The sequence below is a fragment of the Lipophrys pholis genome (genome assembly GCF_963383615.2).
Source record: "Lipophrys pholis genome assembly, chromosome: 3".
NCBI lineage: Eukaryota > Metazoa > Chordata > Actinopteri > Blenniiformes > Blenniidae > Lipophrys > Lipophrys pholis.
The window spans coordinates 15,530,571-15,554,578 of NC_137627.1; the positions used below are offsets into that span (position 1 = coordinate 15,530,571).

The following is a 24,008-nucleotide window of genomic DNA, read 5'->3' on the forward strand; positions in this document are numbered from 1 at the left end:
TGTAAATTTGTGGCTGCATCAAAAACAACGTTATTTCTTGTCTGAGATCCATTAGAGACATACATTTAAAAAAAATAAAACCTCCACTTTAGGCAGAGCTCAGTGACAATAAATGTATTGTGCTGGTGGGACTGTCCTCCCCATCTCAAATTTGTTTCTTCTTTTTAAAAAAAAAACCCCCACAATTATTTGTTTCATCCATTCTCCATAATTATGGTTTTGAAACGGCAGTTTAAATAAAAGTGAACCAATAAAATTAACCAAACTTATTTAATCATCTGCTCCATTAAAAACAAAGGACTAACTTCACTCACTAAACCAATAAGTAACAAACCTGTCGGCTCCTATCAGAATCAGCTTGCATGAGCTCTGTGGATTGTAAATTTCAAAATGATGAACTGAGAATTAAACTTGAATAGTTAAAGTTAAAAAATAAGTACTACCACTTTTAATCGTAGTAATGCAGACCACATACTAGTACCAAGAAATATAACTTCATCCATCATGTGGCTGTTAGCTGGTTGTCACTTTCACCCCTGGTCATTTCTTTATCAAGGGTGTACGACTGGCAATCTTCTTTAAAAGCAGAAATTCCATTTTTACTTCAGAGTATGGAAACTAACTCTGTAATCAGAGCTCAAGTTGTCAAAATTGGAAATAATATATGTTGTTTCTCCCACTGATGTGGGGACAAAGCTGGATTTCTATCAAATGATCAGTGGAGGGTTTATTCCTTTAAAGACAGACATATTCACTTTGTGCAAACTGGCAGGGGATCCGTGTTTTTACTGTAGAAGCAACTTCACTGAAGAACTGGGGAAAGCAGGTTGGACAGAAGCTCATTTCATCACTTCAACCGATATCCATACTACTGGGGGAAGTGAGGCCCTGTTTCCCTTTTGAAAACAGGCCGCCCCATTCATGTCCTTCTTTCCTGATGGAAAAATCTTTGCATAACGAAACCTAAAGGCCAAAATGAAAGGCATCATACACGTTTCCTGTGGAGCTTCAAAATGTTAAAAGTTAATAAACACATTTATCTGCAGTTGTACGTTTTACCGTGTGACAATCCGAGAGTTTAGGGAGGACATTACTGTGACACAGAAAAGAAACAGAAATACCTGTTGGGCTATTTGTCTTCATTTGTCGTAGATAGGTAATGGCATTGACTCGTGAACACACCTTTGGAAGGTACAATACAACATAGTACAAGAGGCTCACTTACTGTATAGGCTTTCCTTGTTTTACTCTTTTCTTTTTCAACACACTTTCTGCACTGAGCCATAGACCACGGTTAACCAGCGACACAATCTCACACTATAATTCAACTTTACTGTGCTTCTCCTCCCAGCTGCAGCCGACTGCACAGCCGCCGCGGCCGGAACATTTACAATATCACAAGGAGGGTCATATCATTCCGCAAACCTCAGCTTCACCCGTTAACTTTCTTTCACACCGCTTCCTTTCTCTCCCAGATCTTCCATCCATGGTTGTGCTACCCGTTTAAACCTCCCTCTTCTTTTTCTTCTTTCCTTCTTGCAGTTTTTCACTCTGAGCGATTGTCTTGTGATCTTTTATATATATTTTCAATTAGAACGGCTTTTATAGTTCTCTGCTTTTTTCAATATTCATATATTTGCTATATATTTGAATAGAAATATATATGTACATACTTTTGAAAACAAACATATATCATATCCTCTTTCTATTGCGAGAGCCCTGATGTTACGTTTGACCATTGCAAAACATTTGGAGCAACTCTTTTTTTTATTTTTATGTTTTTTTGGAACGATCTTTGTTATGGGATTAAGCTTTGGGAGAAGAAATGAAAGAAGAAGTAACAGATACATTACCATGCATAAAGCTAAACTCAATTTCAATGAGGTTGAAGACTTGGAAAAAAACATTTCAGTATTTAAAAGACCACTTATATTTTTATTTCTCTGCTACTCAACTTGTTCTCTTAACAACTCCCCTCTCTGGGTAAAATCTCAGTAAAGTATAAGTCCAGGGGTTTTCAGAGTGTGGGAGTGACGGCATTAATTTATCACCATTGCAATTGCATTTACACTTTCTAGAATGTGTGCTTTAATAGAACGACTCCTAATTTTGATCAAAACCTTTTTCTTTTAAAACCAAATTTCTCATAATAAAATTAAAAATAAATAAAAATGCTGGGAAAATTGTTGAAGCTTTCTGGTGTCCACGTGGGAGTCACTCCCCGCACACTTTGAAAACCACTAGTCTACTCATAAATTCAAGGTTTTTTCTTTCCTTATACAGTACATCTCTATAAATGTTCTACTTGTCTCGATGCTCAAGTTGTCATTGAACTCCATTTCTGCCCGTCTGTGCATATCAGACCTGTTCTCTCAGTCTGTCTGTCATTCTGTACGAGCTACGACGGTAGCAGTAGGTCACAGTGACACTGTATGGATATGAGGAGGGACTCAGTAGGGGCAAGTGAAAGTAGGGGAAGATGGACGGGGATAAAATGGGAGGCAGGTAAGTGAGTGAAAGGAAAATAAATGTTATTGTGGCACCATCATGAATCGTAAAAGGCTCTCTTCCTTTCTTTGTTCTTGAGGGAATGAAACGGGGGTAAAAAAAAAAGAACTGATTTCTTTTCATCTGTATTTGCTATTGAACTCACCTCTTCTTCACGGCTTTCTTTAACATTTCCTAACCCAAGTACCTAGTCAGTCACAGTAAATAACACACGTTCAAACTGCTGGCCCAAATTAGGATCATAGTGATACATCATCATCATCATCATCATCATCATCATCATCATCATCGTCATCATCGTTATCATCGTCATCATCATCATCACTGTTCCACATCCCCTGTTGCAGGTACAAAATGAACAAAGAGAGGGCGGGGTTCAGTTTTGACACAGACGTCTGCCCGAGAGGTCAGCATACAGATTGATTTTTAAAAAGGTCCATTCTTGGTGTGTGCCTGCCACATGTATACATATATATTTACACATATACACACCCGCACACGCGCACACGCACACTCACGCAGGCTTGCAAAGTTTTGTGTTACTTGGATCCATTCTAACATCTTCTTAGTGCACAAGAGATTATATTTCCATCATCTGAAAATCAATGAAAAACTCATGACAAAAGAATGTTTCGTATTCATCTTTCACTTGATGAGGCTGAACTTTTTTTTTTCCTCTTTGCTGCTTTGAGTCCGTTTATAAAAGCATCAATTAAGACCATTATGCTGTGTCATCCATTGCATGTATAAGAAATTTCCCCTTGTCACAACTGGATATTGTGACGACCGTCGTCCCACTGCCTCTAATGTATAAATCCATGATGGAGCAACCTCTCAGAGCCAGTGTGACACAAAGATTGGTGGTTTATGCATACAGTAAGAGCATCCTGCTTTTGCACAATGCTGTGATATGAGCTCCGTTCCCATCAGAGGCCAGAAAGGTAGGCTAACATATTTCAAAACCTAAAAACCTTAAAACACGTCTGTGTGAAACACAAGCAACCTGGTTCATTCTACAGCTGTCTCCAGAAAACAAGACAGTGCACGTGGAAAGCATTTTGTGCATAAGTACTGTGTTCTTGCGCAAAAAATGGAAATATGAAGCAAATCGGTTATGTTTTGGCAAGTGAGTTCCAGGGTGATGAAATAAGAGAAAAATGACACAATAATAACAGAAAAGCAATCAGGCAGAAAGAAAGGCAAACCCCTGTGCTGTGGAGACCCGACTCTGACCCCTAATACAATAGCATCAATGGGACCCCAGCCAGCCCCCTGCAGCCTGGCACAGCACAGGCACTGACGGGTAAGCTGTGCATGTGTATATTCCTCACCCCAATTTTCCATAGAGGTGCCGGGCAGGCGCTGGCTTGACCAGCTTTCTATGAAGAGTTACAGTGACAGGCCGCAGTGATGGCAGGCTACACCAGTGTGTAGGACTTTGAGTAGGCTCCTGCCCCTGCTCCTCCATCCCCCCGCTTCTGAAGTCTACCAAGGCCGGAGGAGCTGCTCTCCAGGAGAGAGTCTCTGGATCCTCCCATCTTGGAGGAAGATGAGGACGCACCTCCAGGGGTCCCTCCTGTGGCTCCTGCTGCTCCGCCAGAGGATGACACCCCTGCAGCGGCGGCTGTGGCGGCAGCGGCTGCCGCCGCACTCTGGGCCGCCGAGGCGGAGGAGCCTGGCATGGTCAGAGTTCTCTGTGGAAGTGTGGAGCTGCTAGAGCTAGCGGACATCCCTCCACTCCCACCACCTCCCGTTGCTCCTCCGGAGGAAGCTCCAGAGGACGTGAGGTTGGACAGACCAGCGTGGCCCATTGTTAGAGCCTGCTGCTTTGCAGAGTCCATAGTCACATGACGGCCCTGGGTGTGGTATGCCCTTTGAGCCAGGCCACGGATAGAGGCTTCACGTGGCGGAACCACTGGACATGGATCATGATGCTCTGACTGCTTTCGGAAAAAAGGGTCTGACTTCATGTAGAGGGGTAAGTTGCAGTAGTCACCTGAAGGGGACAGGAACCATTTAAAACAACTGCATACTTCTGCAGATGATACTGCATGCTAAAAACCTTATTAACCTCTTACTGCATCCAAATTCATCTTGCATCTCAATTTTATTTTTTATATTTGAATTTTAAAACTTTTAAAAACAAGCTTATAAATGGCTAGAATGCCACTTAATCAGTCTCTCTGTGATGTGCTGTAGGGGTGCATACTGAAGCTAACCAGCTAACCAGCTAGCCCCAGCAACTACCCTGCATGGGTCCAATCCGAAAAAACCCAAAACAAAAAACAATAACTGATTGAATAATCACATGTAACAAACATGGGAAATCTTAATAATAATAAATACAACGAAAGAACTAAGTACTCACTCTTGGCGCGGTGTGGAATGGGCACAGCTACATTCTTGCCACGGTCGTAGTCTTGGGGTTTGGGTGGCGAGGCAGTGAAGCGACAGATACCAGGCTCTGACGGTGTGCTCATTGACGTCATGCTGTCTGCATTGTCATTGGTACCTGTGGTCATCTGGTCAGATGAGCTGTCTGAGATAAAGCACTCTGTAATCTCAAATTTAGCGTGTTGCAGGTGTTCCTCCAGCTTGGCATGCTCGTACGCTCTTGCCAGCTCTTCGTAGGTGGAGGAGGCGCTCTCTGTCGACACCATGCTATTGCGCCCCTTATCTACAGGAGATGAAGAGGAGAAGATGAAGGTGAGCAAAGAAAGATACACTCAGTAGATGAATGAAGAATGAAGGATGTTAGTGTCTGAGCCGTTTGGCCAGTATGTCCACCTGTGTCCTGTGAGAGGCTGGCGCTGTAGCTGTCGCTCTCTGTGACCGTGATGCCGTGCTGGGAGCCGACGGTGCGCCAGTCTGAGGTGAGGGTCCTGGCCGGTGTGGAGGCCTGGCACTTGGTCAGGGTCCACTGACTGGAGTACCGGTTCCTGATGCTGTGCGCTGATTTCACGCTCTTCCTCGACACGGGGTCTGGTGGCAAATCGAGGAAGAAATAGAAGGTTTTGGAAAATGTACAGTTGTCATTTACAGATAAGATTCAAGTTGTCAAGGTAATTAGCAGGCTGCTTAAAAAAAAAGAAGAAATCAGAGCATTGTTTAGGCAGATATGCAATAGTTTTATGCATTTGAAGCTCACACCAATGCCAGTCTCTAATGTCAATAATTTGCAATTCTGTTGAAGTGAACAGTGAGAAAAGAGGACATACTAGTTCCCGGTCTGATGTCAGACATGTCAATCAAAGGACCGGTGTTCTGGATGAGGGCAGGGTGATGGACAGACACACCAGTGCAGAAGCTCTGAGGGTTTCCAGTCTGGTTGAACTCTGTGTCAGTCACAGGGATCGTGGCCTTGTCCTCACCTGCGAGAGGCAGAATGATGGCAGGTCAACAAACTCGCCCATATCCCAGTGTCTCGGGTTGATCCCACACGCAGCGGCCTTCTCTGTTTCGCTCTCTTTCTCTCACCGATTTGCTTGATGCCCTCTTTGTCCTCAATAAGCAGCTGCACTCGAGGAATGTCGATGTGTAACCGTGGGCCCTGCGGAGGTCCTTTAACTGGAGTGTCAAAGCTGCGGTTGTTTTTACTGATCAAGAGATACAAGACAGCCAAACGCATGTTCATCATTTGGAAGTTGGAAAAAACAAATTGCAATGAAGATCCACAAGTATTACAAATTGACATTCAGCCTTACCTGATGAGCATCTCTGCCAAGCTTTTGGCATCTAGAGAAAACAGAAGAAGCTATAAATTATTTAAAGCAAATATTTGTTTCCAAAAACAAGCAACTCCATTAATCCTACTTTTGCTTGAGGAATCTCCCGGAATACTAGTTTACATTTCTTGTCAATTTTGTTTCCTACAACTTTTCTACTTTCCTCCTTTCCTCCTCCTCCTCCTCCTCCTCCTCCTCACCTCGGAGTCTCTTCAGCCTCTTTTCTTTGCGTTTCTTGCGAATTATGAAGAGCAGAGCAACACCCAGGGTGACCAAGATGACAGGACAGCCAATTGAAAACAGCTTTTTGACATCGTCGTTCTTCTCGAGTGGCGATTTAATTGGAGGAATTGTGCCTGTACACATGCAGGATGAGAGGAAGTCAGTAACCGCTCTTTTTTTTATTCTTTTTTTTTTCATTTGACTGTTGTGGGACATCAAACAAACTCACTGCCATCATAGTCCAGCGTTGCAAATTGGGAGCTCTGGTTGCCACAGCCAGCGCTGTTACACGCTTTCATTTTCAGCTCATACCAGGTGGCTTCACGCAGCTCTGCCAGGAACACATCTGTGGTGGCGTTGGTGCGCACACTCTGCCATGCCCAGGTACCTGGACCATAACAAAGCCTTGTGTGAGGTCCACTTTCTTTTTAATTTTCACCAAAGAGAATAAACTCCTGTTATGTTTTCTTTGAAATGAAAAGTGTTGGTGTCGTGTTTTTCTCTGGCTTTGTTGCAGAGTAATAATAAGAACGCATGACATTTGAAAAAGGAGGAACTCACCTTTTGGTCTGAACTCAAGAGTGACTGCACTGATTGGACAGCCGCCACTGGCCCAGCCCTGCAGGTTGAGGCGGGCGTGGCTGGAGTTGATGTGCGTGAAGACGGACTGATCTTTGTTGAACTGGGGTTCTGTAAAAATATCAAGATCATGATGGAGTTGTTCAATTTAATAAAATATTACATTTTCTGTGGCATTTTAGGGTGAACTGAAATTTTAAGTTGATATGCAGACGAGTCTTAAAAAATTTGAACACAATGGAACATCTCAATAGCTTTCCCCAAAAATGTTAAGTTAAACATTGAAATTTCTATATAATCTACATTTATTACACTTATGCAGAAATATCTCAACCACTTTTTTGTTTAATTCTTTGTAATTTCATTATATAAATCATTTAAATCTAAAATACAGTTATTTTCTTTTAACATAACATTAGAATATAACCTAAGATAAAATGTTTTCCACATTATTTTAAATGAAAGCCTTAATTGTCGATTAAAATTAGAAAAAAAACGTTTGATGTATATGTTAAGAGTGCAGAAATAACTGACACAACAATGAACTGTTTTGTTATATTCAGCTCCGGCTATATAGTCAACCTTCCACAGATGCATCTCCATATACAGGCTTACATAAAGTAATTAGAATGTTCTGCTTGGTAACTGAAAATGTGCTTAAGTATAACTATTGAACCCTAATATATATTTAGTAAATACTATTTTATTATGGCCTTCAATAAAACTGCAGTCATTGTTCTTATTCTGTGTTTGATATTTCGAAGTAATTTTAATTAAATTGATCATCCAAGGAAGCATCATACACGTGCCAGTTTGTTATTTGTAATTTATTGTCATCTGATAAAAATGACAATATATAAATTTTCCAAAGAGATATGAAAAGGGGAAACTTGAACCCATGAGTGAAATCAGGCTACATGTCAGAGTTCAAATCAAACATCGTCACCCAAAGTCGGGTCCCGGCACGCACACAAAGATTTCTGTTTTTTCTTATCACCCCCACGCATGTCTCCACCTTCTCACCTCGCCCGTGAGTTTTTGCCTCAATGATCTCACTGATGCGTCCGGCTCCGACACTGTTCTTAGCAGCCAGCTTGACTTTATACCAGGTCCCACAGCGGAGGTTGTCCAGTTTGAAGGAACGCTCGCTAGAACTGATGAAAACATCTTTCCACTCTTCTGTGTTGTCTACAGAATACTGAAGCACAAAGCCTGCACACAAACAAAGACACACAATGAGACAAAAACAATAATAAATGAAAAAAAATAAAATTCTGGTTCTTTTACAATAGTCATATCAAACTTTGCCTCAACTACTGAAAATGTGAATATTCTCAATTCAGGTCTGGAATTGGGTTCTTTCAGTGTAGAATTTGCATGTTCTCCCTGTGCTTGTGTGTGTGTGTGCGATTTCTACAGGTGTTCTGGCCCTAAAATATGCACTTGACAATAACTGCTGACTCAATATGTTCAATGTGTGTGAGTGTGTTTGGTTGTCTGTCTTGTTTGGTTGTCTCTTTGTTGTTGTCTGTCAGTCCACAGTCAGTTGGAATCGACTCTATCTGTCCTAAGTGGGACAAGGCGTTGTAGAAGATTTAGATGGACAAACTTTATAGGAGATAAACATCTATTGTCCACTAGATGGCGGTGAAAGATAACACTTCCCTCTGTTGCCTAAGCCACAGTTGGAGGATGAGTCTCGCTGTACTCTGTCTATGCCGCCATTAGTTACCTACAAACCCCAAGACTGGGATGGCGCTGACTGAGCATCTATGCAAATGAGGATATGCAATATGGTGACTGTTTTTATAATCAGCTGCCTTGCAGAGCCAATTCCCTCCTGCTCTGAGACACTTTCCATCTAATCCTCTGCCTGTCTGTCCTTCTGACTCCATATAATTATGAATATATGAATGTCTCCGTCTGCAATTCTGCAATTTGCTGTAATGTCTGTACCACCTCTTTTCATTTTTTCTGCCTCAGTCTCTAACAGATGGCGCAACGGAGTCCAAAATATTAGAAGGGTTAATATGTGCAGATCGAGGAGCGTTAGTAAGTTTTATAGACACCATGTGTCTGCGGCCGAGCAGGAGAGGACACAGCGGAACATAATAGAGAAGAGCACCACACGAGAACCAGTCATTATAAAACAAATTACAACACAATATCAATTCTTGGAGCAGGATTACAAGCCGACAGGATTTGTTCACTTGTTCATCATCTCACTTTTATCTTTTCACTAAGGAAAGCCCTGTAAAATGGTTTATCTGACAGGGAAAGGTCTCCACAGGCCACTGCTACAGCAATGAAAAATAGATGCTTGATGGAGGAACTTCACCATTTCCTACTGCTGATGGTGTGCAGATGGCTTGAAAGAGAAAGACAGGCGGCCATTCTGTAATAATATAAGATATACAGATGGACTTCAAAGACGAGCTAGTGAGTGAAATATGCAAATACTAGATGTTGGCGCATCGTTGTTTAAATACAGTGTTGCAGGGCAAACAAGCATTTCCACCAAAATGTATGTGACTTCTTAATTTTGTGTTCTCCGGACATCTCTGGATCTCCTACACAAACAGCACAGATATACTAATATTCATTTTTGTTTGGAGCCTCGTGGTGAAAATGTCAAAATTTCCTTTTGGGGAAAATCAGTGAATGATTAAACTATTTTTGAATAATACATTTGGACAAATACTACTTTTGTGATTACATGAAATTTTTTCTTTTTTTAAAGCAAATACACTTAATTAGTGTTTAGGGGTAGATTGTGTTAGACTGACATAAAAAGCCAGCATAGTGGTTGACCCTAAAACAAAACCTTACTGACATACCTTGTCGGCAAAGTGAACAACAAAAATACTGAATTTCATTCATGCTTCAATTGATCACACAAATTAACAATAAAATGTAAAAACAATAAGGACACCATTCAGTGATCTAATATCAATCTTTCCCTAAAATATATAAAGTTGCAGACATTGAAAAGGTGACTGAAGTATACAGGAGTAAAGCGGGTACAGCTTTGTACCTCGAATAGAGCTGCCCCCGTTGTCTCCTGGTATCCAGGCCAGAGTAATGGAGGAAGTGGAGGTTGTGGAGACGGTGAGTCGAGGTTGGTCTGGAGGAACTGAGGAGTAGTCACAAAGAGTGAAGTCTTAACCTTTTATCATGGAGGGCGGGTGCATTTTATAGAATTTGTTAGAGCTTCAACATTAACATGTATACTGTTGTACTGTGTTTCCTTTAGCTTTGATTAAGTAGCGCCTACTTCAAAATCAGGGCTGAGCTACTTAATGTGCTCTTATGCATTACTGCAATTTTGTTTTAACACCAATTGCTCAATGGCAATTGGCATCTTAAATGTAGAATTCTGGTATTATGATTGTGCCCAATACACTACTTTTGAATTAATCAATTCTGCGCGTAACAATGCAATTCAGAAAATGCTGCCAACAGTGGTGACTCAGACAAGTTTTGATCATAGCCCAGCAAATTTCAAAATATGTCACCTCTTTCAGTGACCAAATTCAGTATTTTGTATGTGTGCCAACAGAAATCCTATCTGGGTACTATTTTGCAAACAAGGTGTTGCTGGATGTGGCGTACTCAATACCTGATAACCCGCACAGAAGTCCAGCAAAAACTGGATCCCATTGATATTTTTAGCTATAAATTGTAAAACTGATGGAGTCAGTCAATGCATTTATTTATCATTTTAAATTGTTAACAGCCACTGTATTTACACTGTAATACAACGCATTATTCTTGACACTGACTAAAAGAATGCTGTGGATGGGCTCATTTGTGCTTATCCATGTTTTCCTACCTTGTATCAAAAGGTTGACGATAATAGTGTCAAAGCCCAGTGTGTTGGTGGCTGTGCAGGTGTAGTAACCAGAATCTTCTGCTTTGACAGAGCGCAGCACCAGTGTCCCATTGGCCATAATGAGCCGCTGTCCATCCAGAGACACTGGGATCGCCGTGTCCTCACTAAGGAGAAAGAAGGACAGAAAATCATGAGAGGAACTCACACAACGTATTCGACTGGGTGTTGGTAATTGTTTTATCTGCAAGTTTCTCTGCGGGAGGCTATAAAACCGTGGACAAGAGTGCTATTAAGAGGGATATGTTGTGTCGTTAATATGCAAGTTATTACCAGGGTTTGTGCACAGCTGAACCAACCAATCCAATCTTTGAAGAATCACAGCAGCATGCATACATATTATCACATTTCTGGGATGAGTTCTTACCTGTCTTTCGTCCATTTTATGGTGGGCGCAGGTTCTCCGACTGGGCTACAAGGCAGACGCACCTCCTTCATCCACGGAGTAGTCACAGTGCCTCCGAACGACAGGATTTTAGCCGGAGCTGAAAAAAGATTAGGAGAGGAGTGACAATATTGAAAATAGACAATCATCAGATATGTCGAAATGATTGAATAAATGCTCAGATACAAAACAAAAGAATGCAATAGTTTAATTAATATATGCCAATCAGATGATCACCCTGTGGTCAATAAAACATTGCGGAACCAAGTCAATCAGGAAATTATGAAGGACAATATGACATTGATAAATGTGCAGATGCATAAATTGTTTTCGGCTCGGAGTTCTATCAATAGTAATGACAAGAAAATGTATACAGTGCATTTTATACAGCACAACATGCAGTAGTGTGCAATTCTTTTTTTACGCTGGTGGTTGGAGGCGCACTGCAAGAGTGTTTTCAAAATAAATGTCTTAATAGTTCATTTTTATCACTTCACCCAAATTGCTAAATAAATTAGCCAATCTTTGCCTTCGCAGCTGCATCAGCTTCTGATGAAACATGCATGGAGGGTGTTTTATAACATCTTGTAAAAACAAGCACAGATCTTCTGCTTCTTTTTCTCCATTGAAACTCACACCGAGTTGATTATGCTGGGATCAAATTAAGGTTACACCATTACTTCTTGTTCTTAATGCTGAAGGTAGTCCATAGTAAACACTGGTTGTATGTTTGAGGCTGTTTCCGACTGCTGCAGATTAAGTTTGGTACTAATAAATCCTCTTCCTGTTAGTATTACATGATGGATGAGTAGCAATACACTATACCTACAGAAACTGTAACACAGTACTGCAAATGGGGGGGGAAAATCCTTGGTAAACTATAGTATCAGTCTGCGCGTCATGTATCTACAACAAAATGTGTATTGTATTTTCTGTCATTCACATTTGAAAAGAAGTCTGTTTGAATATGACATTGTCCAGCAAAGAATAGAAAAAGAATATAAGCAGGGTGAAGAATATAAGAGAGGGCATGAAGAGAAATGTTCATTCATTCAGGCTCAGAGCCCTCTCATTCTGTCACTCCTTTGCATGCTCTGTGTCCCTCTTTTTTCCTCAAGCTTGGCGTCTTAATGCTACCGCTCTAGTGCACTTATGTTAAGGTTGAATGAAGTATTGAGTGGGCAAGCCTGGAGGACATTGGCTTTCACAGCTGCAGATCAGCTGACACACAACCACAAGAGCACACACGAACAAACCGTTTGCACCCAGAAGTCAAAGGAATGAACGGATAAAGAAATGGAGAACATGGAGGAAGTGCACTCCATTCACTCTTCCTCTCTTGTTCTGCCTGCCTTTTAATCCACAGCCTATTGATTGAACTGCCATCTTCATTTTCTTAAATACTCTGCCTCTGTATTGTCTTACAGATCAGTTACTTCTGCTCCTGTCATGTCATTCTCTCTCTGTTTTTGCCCCCCTCCACCTGCTGTTCTCCCTTGTGCTCCAACTATTATCATTTCCCTGGTTGAGGGCAGTTTATCTGGTGCCCCCTGAACCCAGGAATCAATAGCACTCCTCTGTAATGTCAAAACAGGCAGTAACACAGAAACACGAAGGGTATGTTGAAAAAAGGCAGAAGAAGAGAGATAAAGTATATTGAGCAAATGGGAGAGGACGGATATAAAACAAAATATTCTCTAAATATATATTTGAGTTTATGACAGTGTGAAAAAGGGAGGTTAGAAAAGCAGTACCACCCTGAAAGAAGGAGTCTTACAACTATCAGCAATAACATTATGATGATGTCACGTATGTCTCCTTTTCTGCCCCAAACTGTGATGCACTGTACAGTCTGATGCTTTTGTACCAGTAACAACATTCATTTCTGTACATCAGTTGGATCGTACTGCACAGGTCAGACTGTTTACTCTCTATGTGCATCTCTTAGCCCTGTCACCAACTCACTGCTTTTCTTTCCTCGGTTCATGTTTGATAGATACCAACCACCGCTAACCGGGAACACATTCATACTCAATCAAATCCTTATGTTTGCCAATTATTCAAGGGACCAATTTTCATACTGCACATTCAAAAAACTGCTGTCAGTTTGAGATTTCCAAGCCTCACCAGGCCGTCTTTCTATTATTTGTGTCAAATAAGGAACGTCAACCTTAAACACCCTGAATTCAGCGCCTTACCTTTGGCTGCTGGCTCCACTGTGACCTTGTCACTGAAGTTACCCCGGCCAGCAGTGGTGACAGCTGCAGCCCAGATCAGATACTGCTGCCGGTGGTTAAGATGAGTGATCCGGTAAAACAGCAGCTCAGGGTTGGCTTCATATTCACTTGGCAGCTGGGAATGAAGAAAGGGGGGAATTAAAGGTTTTATTAAACAAAGACAAATTTTATAGTGCCCAAAAGCTTTTAGCATTTTAGTGTTTGACTTGTATATTTTAGTAGAAACTAACGTCTCTTTGATAAACAAAGAATAATCAAGATTTTCCATTCTTTCTGGCAGCAAGTATGTGACAAGGTCTGCTTTGCTTGATATTACTAAACCAGTCAAACTGATGACCTGTCCAGTGTGGACACTGCCTTCGTGCAAAGTCAACCAGGGTCATTTCCAGGCCCTGCAACTTAAGACAGGTTAGCCTGAAGTCAGTATGCAGCATGGACAGATGAATGGGTATGCGGATATGTCCTTTGCTGCAAGTCAAAATCTTGAAAGAATCAAAGACAATATCGCCTTGAGTCTTATCTGAAAAGGCAGAAGGACGGAGTGAACATTGTTGTAATATGAATCAAGATTTCCGATCTCGTCTCAATCATATGGTGGAATGTACACAGGATCGGACATATTTTAGAGTGATAATGTAAACCTGTATGCAAAGATGAACTGGAAGGGTGAGTTGGAAGAAATGCCTGTAATGCTGCGGGAGAGAGAGCAACAAAAAGGTTTGAATTGGAAGGAAAGCCCACTCCCTCTCCTGTTCTGTTCTCCTCTGAGAGGGCAAAAAGAGATATGGGAGACAAATGAGTGAGTCAGAGATATCATGAACAGTCATACACTAATGAGGCCTATCTACTCCAGGAACCAGAGCTGACAGCGAAGCGAGGGAAGGAGAAGAGGGGAGGGCAGATTAAAGTCGCATAAACAGACAGACAAAGAGGAATGGTCACACACAAGCAAGCGCAAACGCACGCCAATACACATGCATGAACACACTGACACACACAGATACTGGCATACATGACCCGGAGGTGGATGTGTAATTGCAGTGTGTTTAACCCAGCCATGTGTCTGCTGTCTAGACATATATGCATCATTGTCCCCTCAAAACACACTCAGTGACATGATATACGCTCTGTACCCCCACCACTGAAACTATCAAGTAAATCTCTCTTATGACGGGATTTGTTTTATTTCTGTGGTTGTAGAATGATCAGAAAAACACATCACGTGCAACTGTTTCTGTCCACCTTTTCCAAGATAATTCCAAATGTCAATATCTTACACTTATTTCACATGACTTTGTGTATTTGACTGGGCATGTTACACATGCCTGACATGTTAAAGCAGTAGAAAACAAGTGCAAAAGTAATCTTAACATAAATTGTAACTTTAGCCCTAAAACACACCTTAACCATCATATACAACAATAAAATACAGAAATAAACGTACACATGCACACACACCACAAACATATGGCTCGTCAGGTAGCACCAAGTATTCATTCAATCTTCTGAATCCTGTATTCACCACACCCCACCAGTCTGAAACCAACTTCCATTTCGGACTGACAGCCACGAGTAAAATGTAGACTGCAATACAAGTGTCAAACGGGCTAAAGAGTCAGTAAACGTGCCAGACCAGTAAAACCTGCGAAGGCTGCACTGTTACTGAGCTCTGCCCTCGGCTGCTGAGTTGTTGTCTGCACAACGGTTTATTCTGGGCAAATAGATTCCAGTATTCATGTTGTTTTTCACATTTATGAGCAGGTCGTCATGGAGGAATCCACTGGGCTTTTTATTACTTCACTGTGTTCCCTGTTCATCATCCACTCCTCTCGTCTCCAGCTTTTCTCTGTTTTTCTATCCAACTATTCTTCACCCCCACTGCACCATCCTTCCTTTTTCCCTCCTGCCATCTCCGTGTCATCCATCTCTTCATTTCCCCCGTCCCCATGTTTGCCTGTCATCTCTGGGCCCACACCTTGCTTTTCTCTGCATATATCCACCAATACCACCTTCTGTTTTACATTGGCCCTACAAACACCCCTCCCCTTTTCGACTCTCACCTACATCAATGTCTTCTTCTGCACATTTGTCTCTATACGCTACACAGCAAGCAGAGGCCAGGATGGAGAGATGAATAGATGAATGGAGGGGTTGGATGTATGGGTGGTAGATGTTGGGAGGAAGGGCGGGAGGAGTAACAGAGTGTGTGTTGCTGTAACGGATATTAAAATATTCCTCCGGCGTGGAGATAGCGGTGATCCGGGGAACGATAGAGCGAGATAATGAAAAGAGGAACAAAAGTACTCCCCGCGCTGTGTGTCTGACCCCCCCATCTCTCCTTCCTTCTCTCCAGTCGCACTCATTTACATAGTAATCATCCCGAACTCTGCATGGGGGCTTCAAGGAGAGAGAGAGAGAGAGAGACTGAAAGAGAGAGATATAGATAGAGAGATAGATGGATAGATAGGGAGACAGTGAGAAAGAGTGATTTGTGAATGAGGGAGACTAAAGGGAAGATGCATGTATATTTCTTTAAAAGTACATTTATGGTGTGTGTGTGTGTGTGTGTGTGTGTGTGTGTGTGTGTGTGTGTGTGTGTGTGTGTGTGTACGCTCCTGGCTTGTTTTCTGCCCTCGCTGATGAACAGATGAGGTTGTCTTGGCAACGTGATGAGACGCAGATATGTAAATGAGGCTGGAGGGTGAGTTTGCACGCACACACACTGCAGTATGAGGGGAGCTCATTTCACACACACATCTCGATGAGACTGCAGTACGAGACACATACAGGGACACACAAGCAGACTCACACACAAATGCTGAAGCACACTATGCTTTGTGAAAATTACTTGTATCTTACATAAAATGTATGATCGGGCATGTTCTCTTATCTTCTCCCCTTCACCATGGAGCGAGCTTTGAGATCAGGCGTTCCCCTTTTGCTCGTTCATTCACTTGCCAGTCGTGAACCCCCACCGCACCCCTCCAGTAACTCACCGGTTGGCCTGACCCGGGGCTAGAGCAGTAGATGGTGTACTTGCGGATGATTCCATTTGGCTTGTGAGGAGGCAACCACGACACCACCACACTGCTGGCAGAGGAGGGCACAGCTTTGATGCCAGCTGGGGGCCCCGGGTCTGTATAGAAAAGAGGAAAAATGAAAAAGAAAATTAAAGAGCGGTGTAAAATGTGAAACTGTTTTTAGATAGGAATGGCATAGGATAGTAATTAGCGAACATCTAAACAATGTAATGGTAAAGTTTAGCAGTTTTTAATTCTAGTTCTTTCATGTAATCAATGCAAAATGAACCACAGTGATGTATTGATAGCAAAACCATAGATTAACATTCCTGATCTATTATATATTCTATTTTGAAATGGCTGTTTGGGCTGTAAAGGTTTACAGTTGTAAACATTTAATAATCATTGATAAAAAAAATACATTTAATAATTTGATTAACATAACCAATCCAATAAAACTATTATCTAACTTATCATTAATACAAATGCACTATTCCTTGGGTATTACTGATTCAATCCCAAAATATCCAAATATGAAAACATCTCATTGTCACTGCCAATTGTAATATCAGTTTAACTTTACTGTTGGTTTCTTCCACATAGCCATGTCTATGACCTTTCTGTGTGAATATTGAGCTGATGAAAGTTAAGAGCTGAAACTGTGTGGCACATGGTGCAGTGTGTATGTTTGCATTTGATAATTAATCTTTTGGCTTTATAGATAATTTAGTACAACTGCTGAAGTGTGATTAATATCTTAAGATAAAATATGTCTGATAAAAATAAATAAATAAATAAATCTGCTTTGTATGCTGTAGTAAAAAAAAAGAAAGCATACAGTCAGAGGTACTGTATGCTGTCGTCCCCTGGGGGTGAGGGACCTTAGCAAAAGCAAGGGAATAATGTCTTCATCATTGTTATGGTTACTGTTGACTGCGTTTGTGCATCTAAGAGGCAGAGAATGGCAGAGGCTGAGAATTGGCTGTTTGCACAATTTCACCGCAAACACTTTTCCATGTGCTGTAGAGAGAACTGAGGGCAAAAGGAAGGGTGAAACCGAGAGCGATGGATGGAGAACATTGAACGTTTGTGAAGAGGTTGCCTCTGGACACAATGTCAACTCATATCAGGGGAAGGAGACACACTCAGTTGGCCTTCTTTTCTTTACAAACACACTCACACGCGCACACACTCAAAGACTAACATAATCCACATATTTGAAGAGCTATTGCAGTGAGTCCAGCTCATAAAATGGAGATATAGTGAGAAAAGCACAGAATAAAAGCCTTTTCTGAAATTACTCTCTCTCTCTCTCTCTCTCTCTCTCTCTCTCTCTCTCTCTCTCTCTCTCTCTCTCTCTCTCTCTCTCTCTCTCTCTCTCTCTCTCTCTCTCTCCTCTCATTTTCTCCAGACGCCTGCCTCCTCCGCTGCCTGGCTCCAGGGAGCGAGAGGAGAGGCGGATACGGATGTAATCCACAGCCCGCCAGTGTAAGCACAAAATTAATTCTCTCTAAGCCACAAAGAATTAATCCCTTTTCTTGTGCTGGGTGCTGAGTTGGATTTGCACACAAACAATAGCACATGTGCACATACACACCTACACACGCGCACAAATGCAAACACACACTTAACTCCCACCCTACCTTCTCACACTTCCACATATTCACAGGCATAGACTCACACCCTAAGGGTCCTTAGCCACACACACACACACACACACACACACACACACACACACACACACACACACACACACACACACACACACACACACACACACACACACACACACACACACACACACACACACACACACACACACACACACACACACACACACACACACACACACTTTTTGGCTTCTTAATTCTCATTAGCACTAGTAATGGCACATCAGAGCACAAAGAGGTTTTAATCAGCAACCTCAGCCTTACAAAGACCCTCCTCTACCCCCGCTGGCTCTTTGCCCCCCACACTGCCTGAATCAAGAAGCAAAACCCTTAAACCTGCTTGAAGGATCAAAGCACATGCCATATCATTATAGGTGACTTCATTACTTGGTCTACCAGTGCAGAAGGAGCTAGTAAAATGCAGACTTACAATCTTCACGGGTTTGGATATACAGAACGTTGCTCCGGACACCATCCCCAGCCTGTGTGTAGGCCAGCACCTGGATGCTGTAGTTGGTGAACTTCTCCAGGCCTCGGAGCTCCACCTGCTCCTTGGTGGTGGTAATATTTTGCATTTCACCCCAGTCTGATGAACAGAAAGAAAAACAGAAAGTCAGGAATGAGGAGTGAGTAATTTGTGGATCGCTATCTAATGAGAAGTTGGGATGACAGACATACTCAACACACCTCCATCGGGGAAGACAGCCCAAAACACAACACGGTAACCCTTTAACACGCCGTGCAGGGTCAGTCGTGGAGGCTCAGCCCATGTGATCACTGCCTCGTCAGATGTTACTGAGATAGCCCTCACATTCTGCGGCGGCTGACTAGGAACTGAAGACAAAGAGAAAAAAAAAACTAAAGAACAGATAAATATTATAAACCATGTCACTTCAGTTCTCTAATCATGTGTTTTTCTTTAAAATCAATATGACATGTCTGTCCGGCATGACAAATAGCCAAGCACTTCTTTCTTGATGACTGAAGTTAATACATAGATAAAAACGAGAAAAATCAAAAGATTACTCCCGACACAAATGATGGGATGATGTTTAAAATTCGAATAAAAAAGTATGCAATAGCTTGTAACTCTCTGAAACTTGCAGTTTGATTCACAACATATCTTTTACAACATGCAGGATGTTCTAGTTTAGATCTTTTATGAATAAGAGGTCATTTTCATATCTGCAACCTTTTCTTGAAGATATACAAGTGAGGCCCGCAAATTCAAGAATGTATTTCTTTAAAATGACCAATTCTATAAATTGAATGGAACGATTTTTGCTGTCTTTTGTATAATTTGACATACAGTTGACTGAAATACATTTTTTCTTCTTTATAAATACTGGGATCTCTACCAGAAACCTGGGTTTAACTCACATATGTTTTGATTCAAATATTATGACAGATGTGTTTCTTAAAACATTGGCGAGGATTTGTAATTCCTCTGCTGAGTTACAGATGCAAACGTGTTATAAGCATTTCCAACATGTTGAATAAATTCAAAATACTTTAGTTTTTTTTCAGTTTTTTTTTTACTACATAATCTCAGTTGTTGCAGATGTCTTAAATCCATTTTGACCCTTTCTCAGTTTGGCAAAGTACAATAAATCAGGTCAGAGTCTTTATTCAGCAGCTTGCTTTAGCATGAACTCCATTCTGCTTGACGTTTGTTGACAAAATCATTGCTGGACAGAAGACAAACTCCATATTTGCCACATGGTTAAGAATCAGTTGCAGGACCATAGTAAATGTATTGTAGGTATTATGCAACAAGCATGTAAACAGCAGGCAAATTCTGACCCATACTTTGCAGATAGAATGTAAGAAATTCTTGCAAGCTTTGTGTATTATATATAAAATACCAATTCAGTGGGATTCAACTGAAAACTGTCACTAATATGTGCATTTTCCAGTATTGTCGTTTCTCCAACTGATGGCGAGCCCTGTGAGCTCAAGGTTTAAGACAGCTGACAGAATTGTAAAGTGATAAACCTATTCTGAAAGCCTGAAAGGCATTTCCATATCAAACCTTAAATGAGTACACAAGCTGGTGATAGCTGAAAAGGCCATGACATGAGTCGAGAAAAATGTATAGAACCGTCTCTGGTTTTCTACACAAGCCTCCCTCTGTCCCTGCCTGTCCAGGTGTCTCTTCTGTTGGCTGCCACTGACCACTGGTCATTCAGACTTTGAATAACGCCCACTGTTGGACATGAACAGAAGTCAACTTGTGAGAAAAGGAAGAGCAGGAAGAGAGGAAGGGGGCCGACTAAATGACAGAGAGCAATGAAAGAGAAAGATTGGGCCAAGTCCACCAGGGAATTTCTGTGCAGCTGGTGAAGAGAAGGGGATGGGGAGGGAGACGGAGGAAGGGAGTTAAAGGAGAAAGGAGGATTAGAAAACTAAAACAGGGTTTCGCGTGACTAAACCTTGGGTTTTAAGAATAAATGATGAGAATGCAGCAAAATGCATCACTTCAACAAAGACACATTAGATCCAGGCAGAGGAGCATGTGGGTTCAACTGTTCTGGGACAAGCAGGCATATTTGGAAAATGCAGAGAAATTTGGAGATTTGGAGAAACAGAAGATAATAACATGTTAGGCAGTTTTAGACTATGGCTACGGGGAGGAGGGACCCTGAGCATGGGCCAGAAGAAGAAGGGAGGAAGAGCAGAAGAGAGTTAAAAGCAAGGGGCGCAGGGGAAGGACAGAAAAAGATGAAAAGAGGGAGCAGAGAGACAATGCGCTCAGCTGTGGATAATTACAGCAGGAAGCTAGCAGAGGGAGAGAGAGAGAGACAGACAGAGAGACAAGCTAATTATAATTATTTTTAGTATGCTTGTTGTTATCACTATTATCATAATGGCCATCAATATCACTGTCGCCACGGTGACAGCCTCAGGAAAGAACTGGAGGGCGCCGTCTCCTCTGGACCAATGGGTCTCAGCCAACTGCTCACTGGGTGGACTAGTGTGTGTGTGTGTGTGTGTGTGTGTGTGTGTGTGTGTGTGTGTGTGTGTGTGTGTGTGTGTGTGTGTGTGTGTGTGTGAAGTCTAAAACCTGATAACCCCCACATTTGTGACTAACATGCAGGGCCCCACGGTGGCATAAGTACTTTTAAATATTGAATTGTGGTTTTTATGTGGAGATTTTAGGTTATGTGCTACACACTTAGTTGTGGTGACTGAAAAGGAATGAAATTGCACCATTAGCCTCATGGTGGTTTAGCTTTTCACCACACAAGCGAGAATATTCCAATATGGTTGCTCGGTAATTTTGAATTGCCGGTGAATTTTCTGTGAGTGTGTGCTCGTTGTGTTGCATATAGCAAGTTTTGAAGTTGGAGTCACTGAGGAAACTCCTAAAGACTGTAGTCTGCGAGGACTTTTTTTTTTGCAGGAATGCAAAACTGATTGCAAAATGACAAATGAAGACAAATCTGAGGCTCACATGAGGAAAATAAATATATTTTCAGTTCATTTCAAGTTGGACTTATATTTGACAGAGGGATTAAAAATGGTTAGGTTTAGACATGTAGGAGTTACGGGCTAATTTAATATAAGTTTGCGGTAGATTCATCTAAGTTCAAGTATCTGAGGACCATGAAAACACAAGTGCTGGTGTGTGTGTGTGTGAGGTTACTTTTGGGAATGTGAATGTGTTATTATTGCTTTGACATATCCACCGATTCATGTCAACAATCAGTATCGCAGTTTTTTAGTTTGTTTTCAAACCACCCTCGTTGCTCATTGATTCTGAATGTCGATCCATAGCTTAAGTGTGTAATGAATCATTCATATACAGATAAAAATGAATGAGGGTACTTTTTTGCAGTTTGAAGGGAAATTTCACATTAAATAAAATGGCAAACAGACACTTATTGTCTAATAATGTGTTTTTTCTAGCATAAATTCTTGCATGATGGATGTCTTAAGTGAAATATATATATACAGTATATTGTGTAGCACAGTGTAGGTGCAGAAGAAGTTTTACTCTCTGAAAGTGCTTTTAGTCACTAACTTCTCTCAGTGCTGCTGAATGGGCACTGTGTCTATGAGACTATGAGTGTCCTTGGTACTTGGTAAGAAGCATTTGAATTCCAGCAGCCAGCCTTCATTCTTGTTAAAAGAAGGGAAATAATGTAGGAATTTTAGGTTACAAAGCACGGCCTGATTTGACACAGATCAGATGGTGAGAAAACAAAAAGAACAATGGCTGGAGAAAAGTGCAGTAGCTGTGGATCAGAGTGAGAGCAGAGGGTGAGATTTGACGGGACTGACAGCTTCCTCTTCCACTGAACGTAATGCTCTGTGCTGTTGAACTTGTTCCCTTATTGCTGCTGGCCACACAGTTATACTGCATTGGTACACTTATTGTGAGAGAATGAAATTTATTTTCATAGTTTGCTGTTAACCTCACCATCTTCAAGTGTTGTAGCATTGATTTCTGAGCTGGAAGGCCCGGTGCCGGCTCGATTGAAGGCCTGGACAACCACGCCGTACTGGGCAAACTTTTTCAGATTGTCCAGAGTGTAGACCTCGCTGTCTCCAGTGGCTTTCATCTCCACAATGCTGTACTGGCCGTTGCTGCCTGGGCCATTTTCTCTGTATCCGATCTGGTAACCTCGTATTACCCCGTTCTGCAGCTCTTTCCTGGGCGCCTGGAGAATCATAGAAAAACGGAAACAAAAAGTGGAAAATTGTAATTCAGGGACCTCTATTTACAATATGTAATACATATAAAGAACATTGTTTGCTAAAACTGATTAGTGTAAATCAGGTGGTTTAAAAAGTGTGGAAGGGCTTCACCTTGAACTGGACGACTACTAGAGCTCCGTCTCACTCCAAGTAGGGATTTTTGGTTGAATGACAATTTAAAAATGTGAATCTGGGATATAGATGCTCTAAAATTGAAATATTTAGAAGGTCTTCCTGTTACAATAATAACCGTTAAGCATGGTTTTGCACTAAAACTAATTAAAATTTTCTCTAATCTTCATTACACTTGAAAAAATATGTCTAAAAGTGTGTGTTTTAAAAAAAATACTCAACATCAAAATAATAGTCAGCTCACAAATCTGTGATCAATAAAAATACACCAATGACTGATATATATATATATAGATAAATATATTTTTAATCTTGTCCTGACATTTTATTCAATAAGTTAAAGAGTTTAACAAGAAACATGCCTGCTGCACTGAGTTAGAGAGACAAAGTTTTAGTCTTGTAGTTTATTTTACTTTGTTTGTGATCAGTCTGACTTTGGTTGGTGTTTGTCTGTTTTATTAAAATGGATGGTTGAGATTTATGAAAATGTCTTTTTTCGCAATAAGTGTCTTTAATGCTCTGGAAATTTTAAAGGAAAACATAATGCGAGGGCAAACCATCCCCAGGCCAAAAGTTTCTTTCTCCAACTGCTGGAAGTATCTCCTTAAAGCTTTCTCGGAAGGCCCACCCTGTTCTTTGAAATCTGATGCTTTAGAGAAAGCAATATAAACCAGGCCAAGACAATGGTACTGAAAAGCATCTTTCAAGACGTTCTAGGCTGTAAATACTCGTGGTATGTTACCTTCCAGGTGACTCTGATACTTTGAGAGGTCACAGGCTGCAGGATCACATCCATCGGAGGACCATCAGGCTCTGCAGAGAAGGGCAAAGACATTTCAATAATGTCAGATGAACATTTTGTGGCTTTCATAGTCACTGTATGTTTAGTCCTTCAAAAAGATTCTGGCATACAGCAATCAAAAGATGTTTTTTCCCAGGT

General features: G+C 41.4%; 1 protein-coding gene across 2 annotated transcripts in view; it reads right to left on the reverse strand.

Annotated features, from left to right (window-relative positions):
* Nucleotides 1-3,926: 3,926 nt before the first annotated feature.
* dscaml1 (Down syndrome cell adhesion molecule like 1) overlaps nucleotides 3,927-24,008 on the reverse strand; it is a gene marked incomplete at its 3' end in the record, with an annotated part of 107,298 nt that continues 87,216 nt past the window's right edge. The window contains exons 17-35 of one of the 2 annotated variants that reach the window (XM_080458994.1): nucleotides 23,811-23,881; nucleotides 22,659-22,899; nucleotides 18,914-19,069; nucleotides 18,666-18,821; nucleotides 16,542-16,681; nucleotides 13,507-13,660; nucleotides 11,291-11,408; nucleotides 10,867-11,030; nucleotides 10,069-10,167; nucleotides 8,058-8,246; nucleotides 7,017-7,145; nucleotides 6,685-6,843; nucleotides 6,434-6,589; nucleotides 6,213-6,243; nucleotides 5,986-6,104; nucleotides 5,727-5,879; nucleotides 5,296-5,490; nucleotides 4,877-5,185; nucleotides 3,927-4,504 (exon numbers count right to left, since the gene is read on the reverse strand). In XM_080458994.1, coding sequence (XP_080315120.1) covers nucleotides 3,927-4,504; nucleotides 4,877-5,185; nucleotides 5,296-5,490; nucleotides 5,727-5,879; nucleotides 5,986-6,104; nucleotides 6,213-6,243; nucleotides 6,434-6,589; nucleotides 6,685-6,843; nucleotides 7,017-7,145; nucleotides 8,058-8,246; nucleotides 10,069-10,167; nucleotides 10,867-11,030; nucleotides 11,291-11,408; nucleotides 13,507-13,660; nucleotides 16,542-16,681; nucleotides 18,666-18,821; nucleotides 18,914-19,069; nucleotides 22,659-22,899; nucleotides 23,811-23,881 — 3,317 coding nt within the window. The remainder of the gene's footprint in view (nucleotides 4,505-4,876; nucleotides 5,186-5,295; nucleotides 5,491-5,726; nucleotides 5,880-5,985; nucleotides 6,105-6,212; nucleotides 6,244-6,433; nucleotides 6,590-6,684; nucleotides 6,844-7,016; nucleotides 7,146-8,057; nucleotides 8,247-10,068; nucleotides 10,168-10,866; nucleotides 11,031-11,290; nucleotides 11,409-13,506; nucleotides 13,661-16,541; nucleotides 16,682-18,665; nucleotides 18,822-18,913; nucleotides 19,070-22,658; nucleotides 22,900-23,810; nucleotides 23,882-24,008) is intronic. The other variant, XM_080458993.1, reaches the window with a different exon arrangement.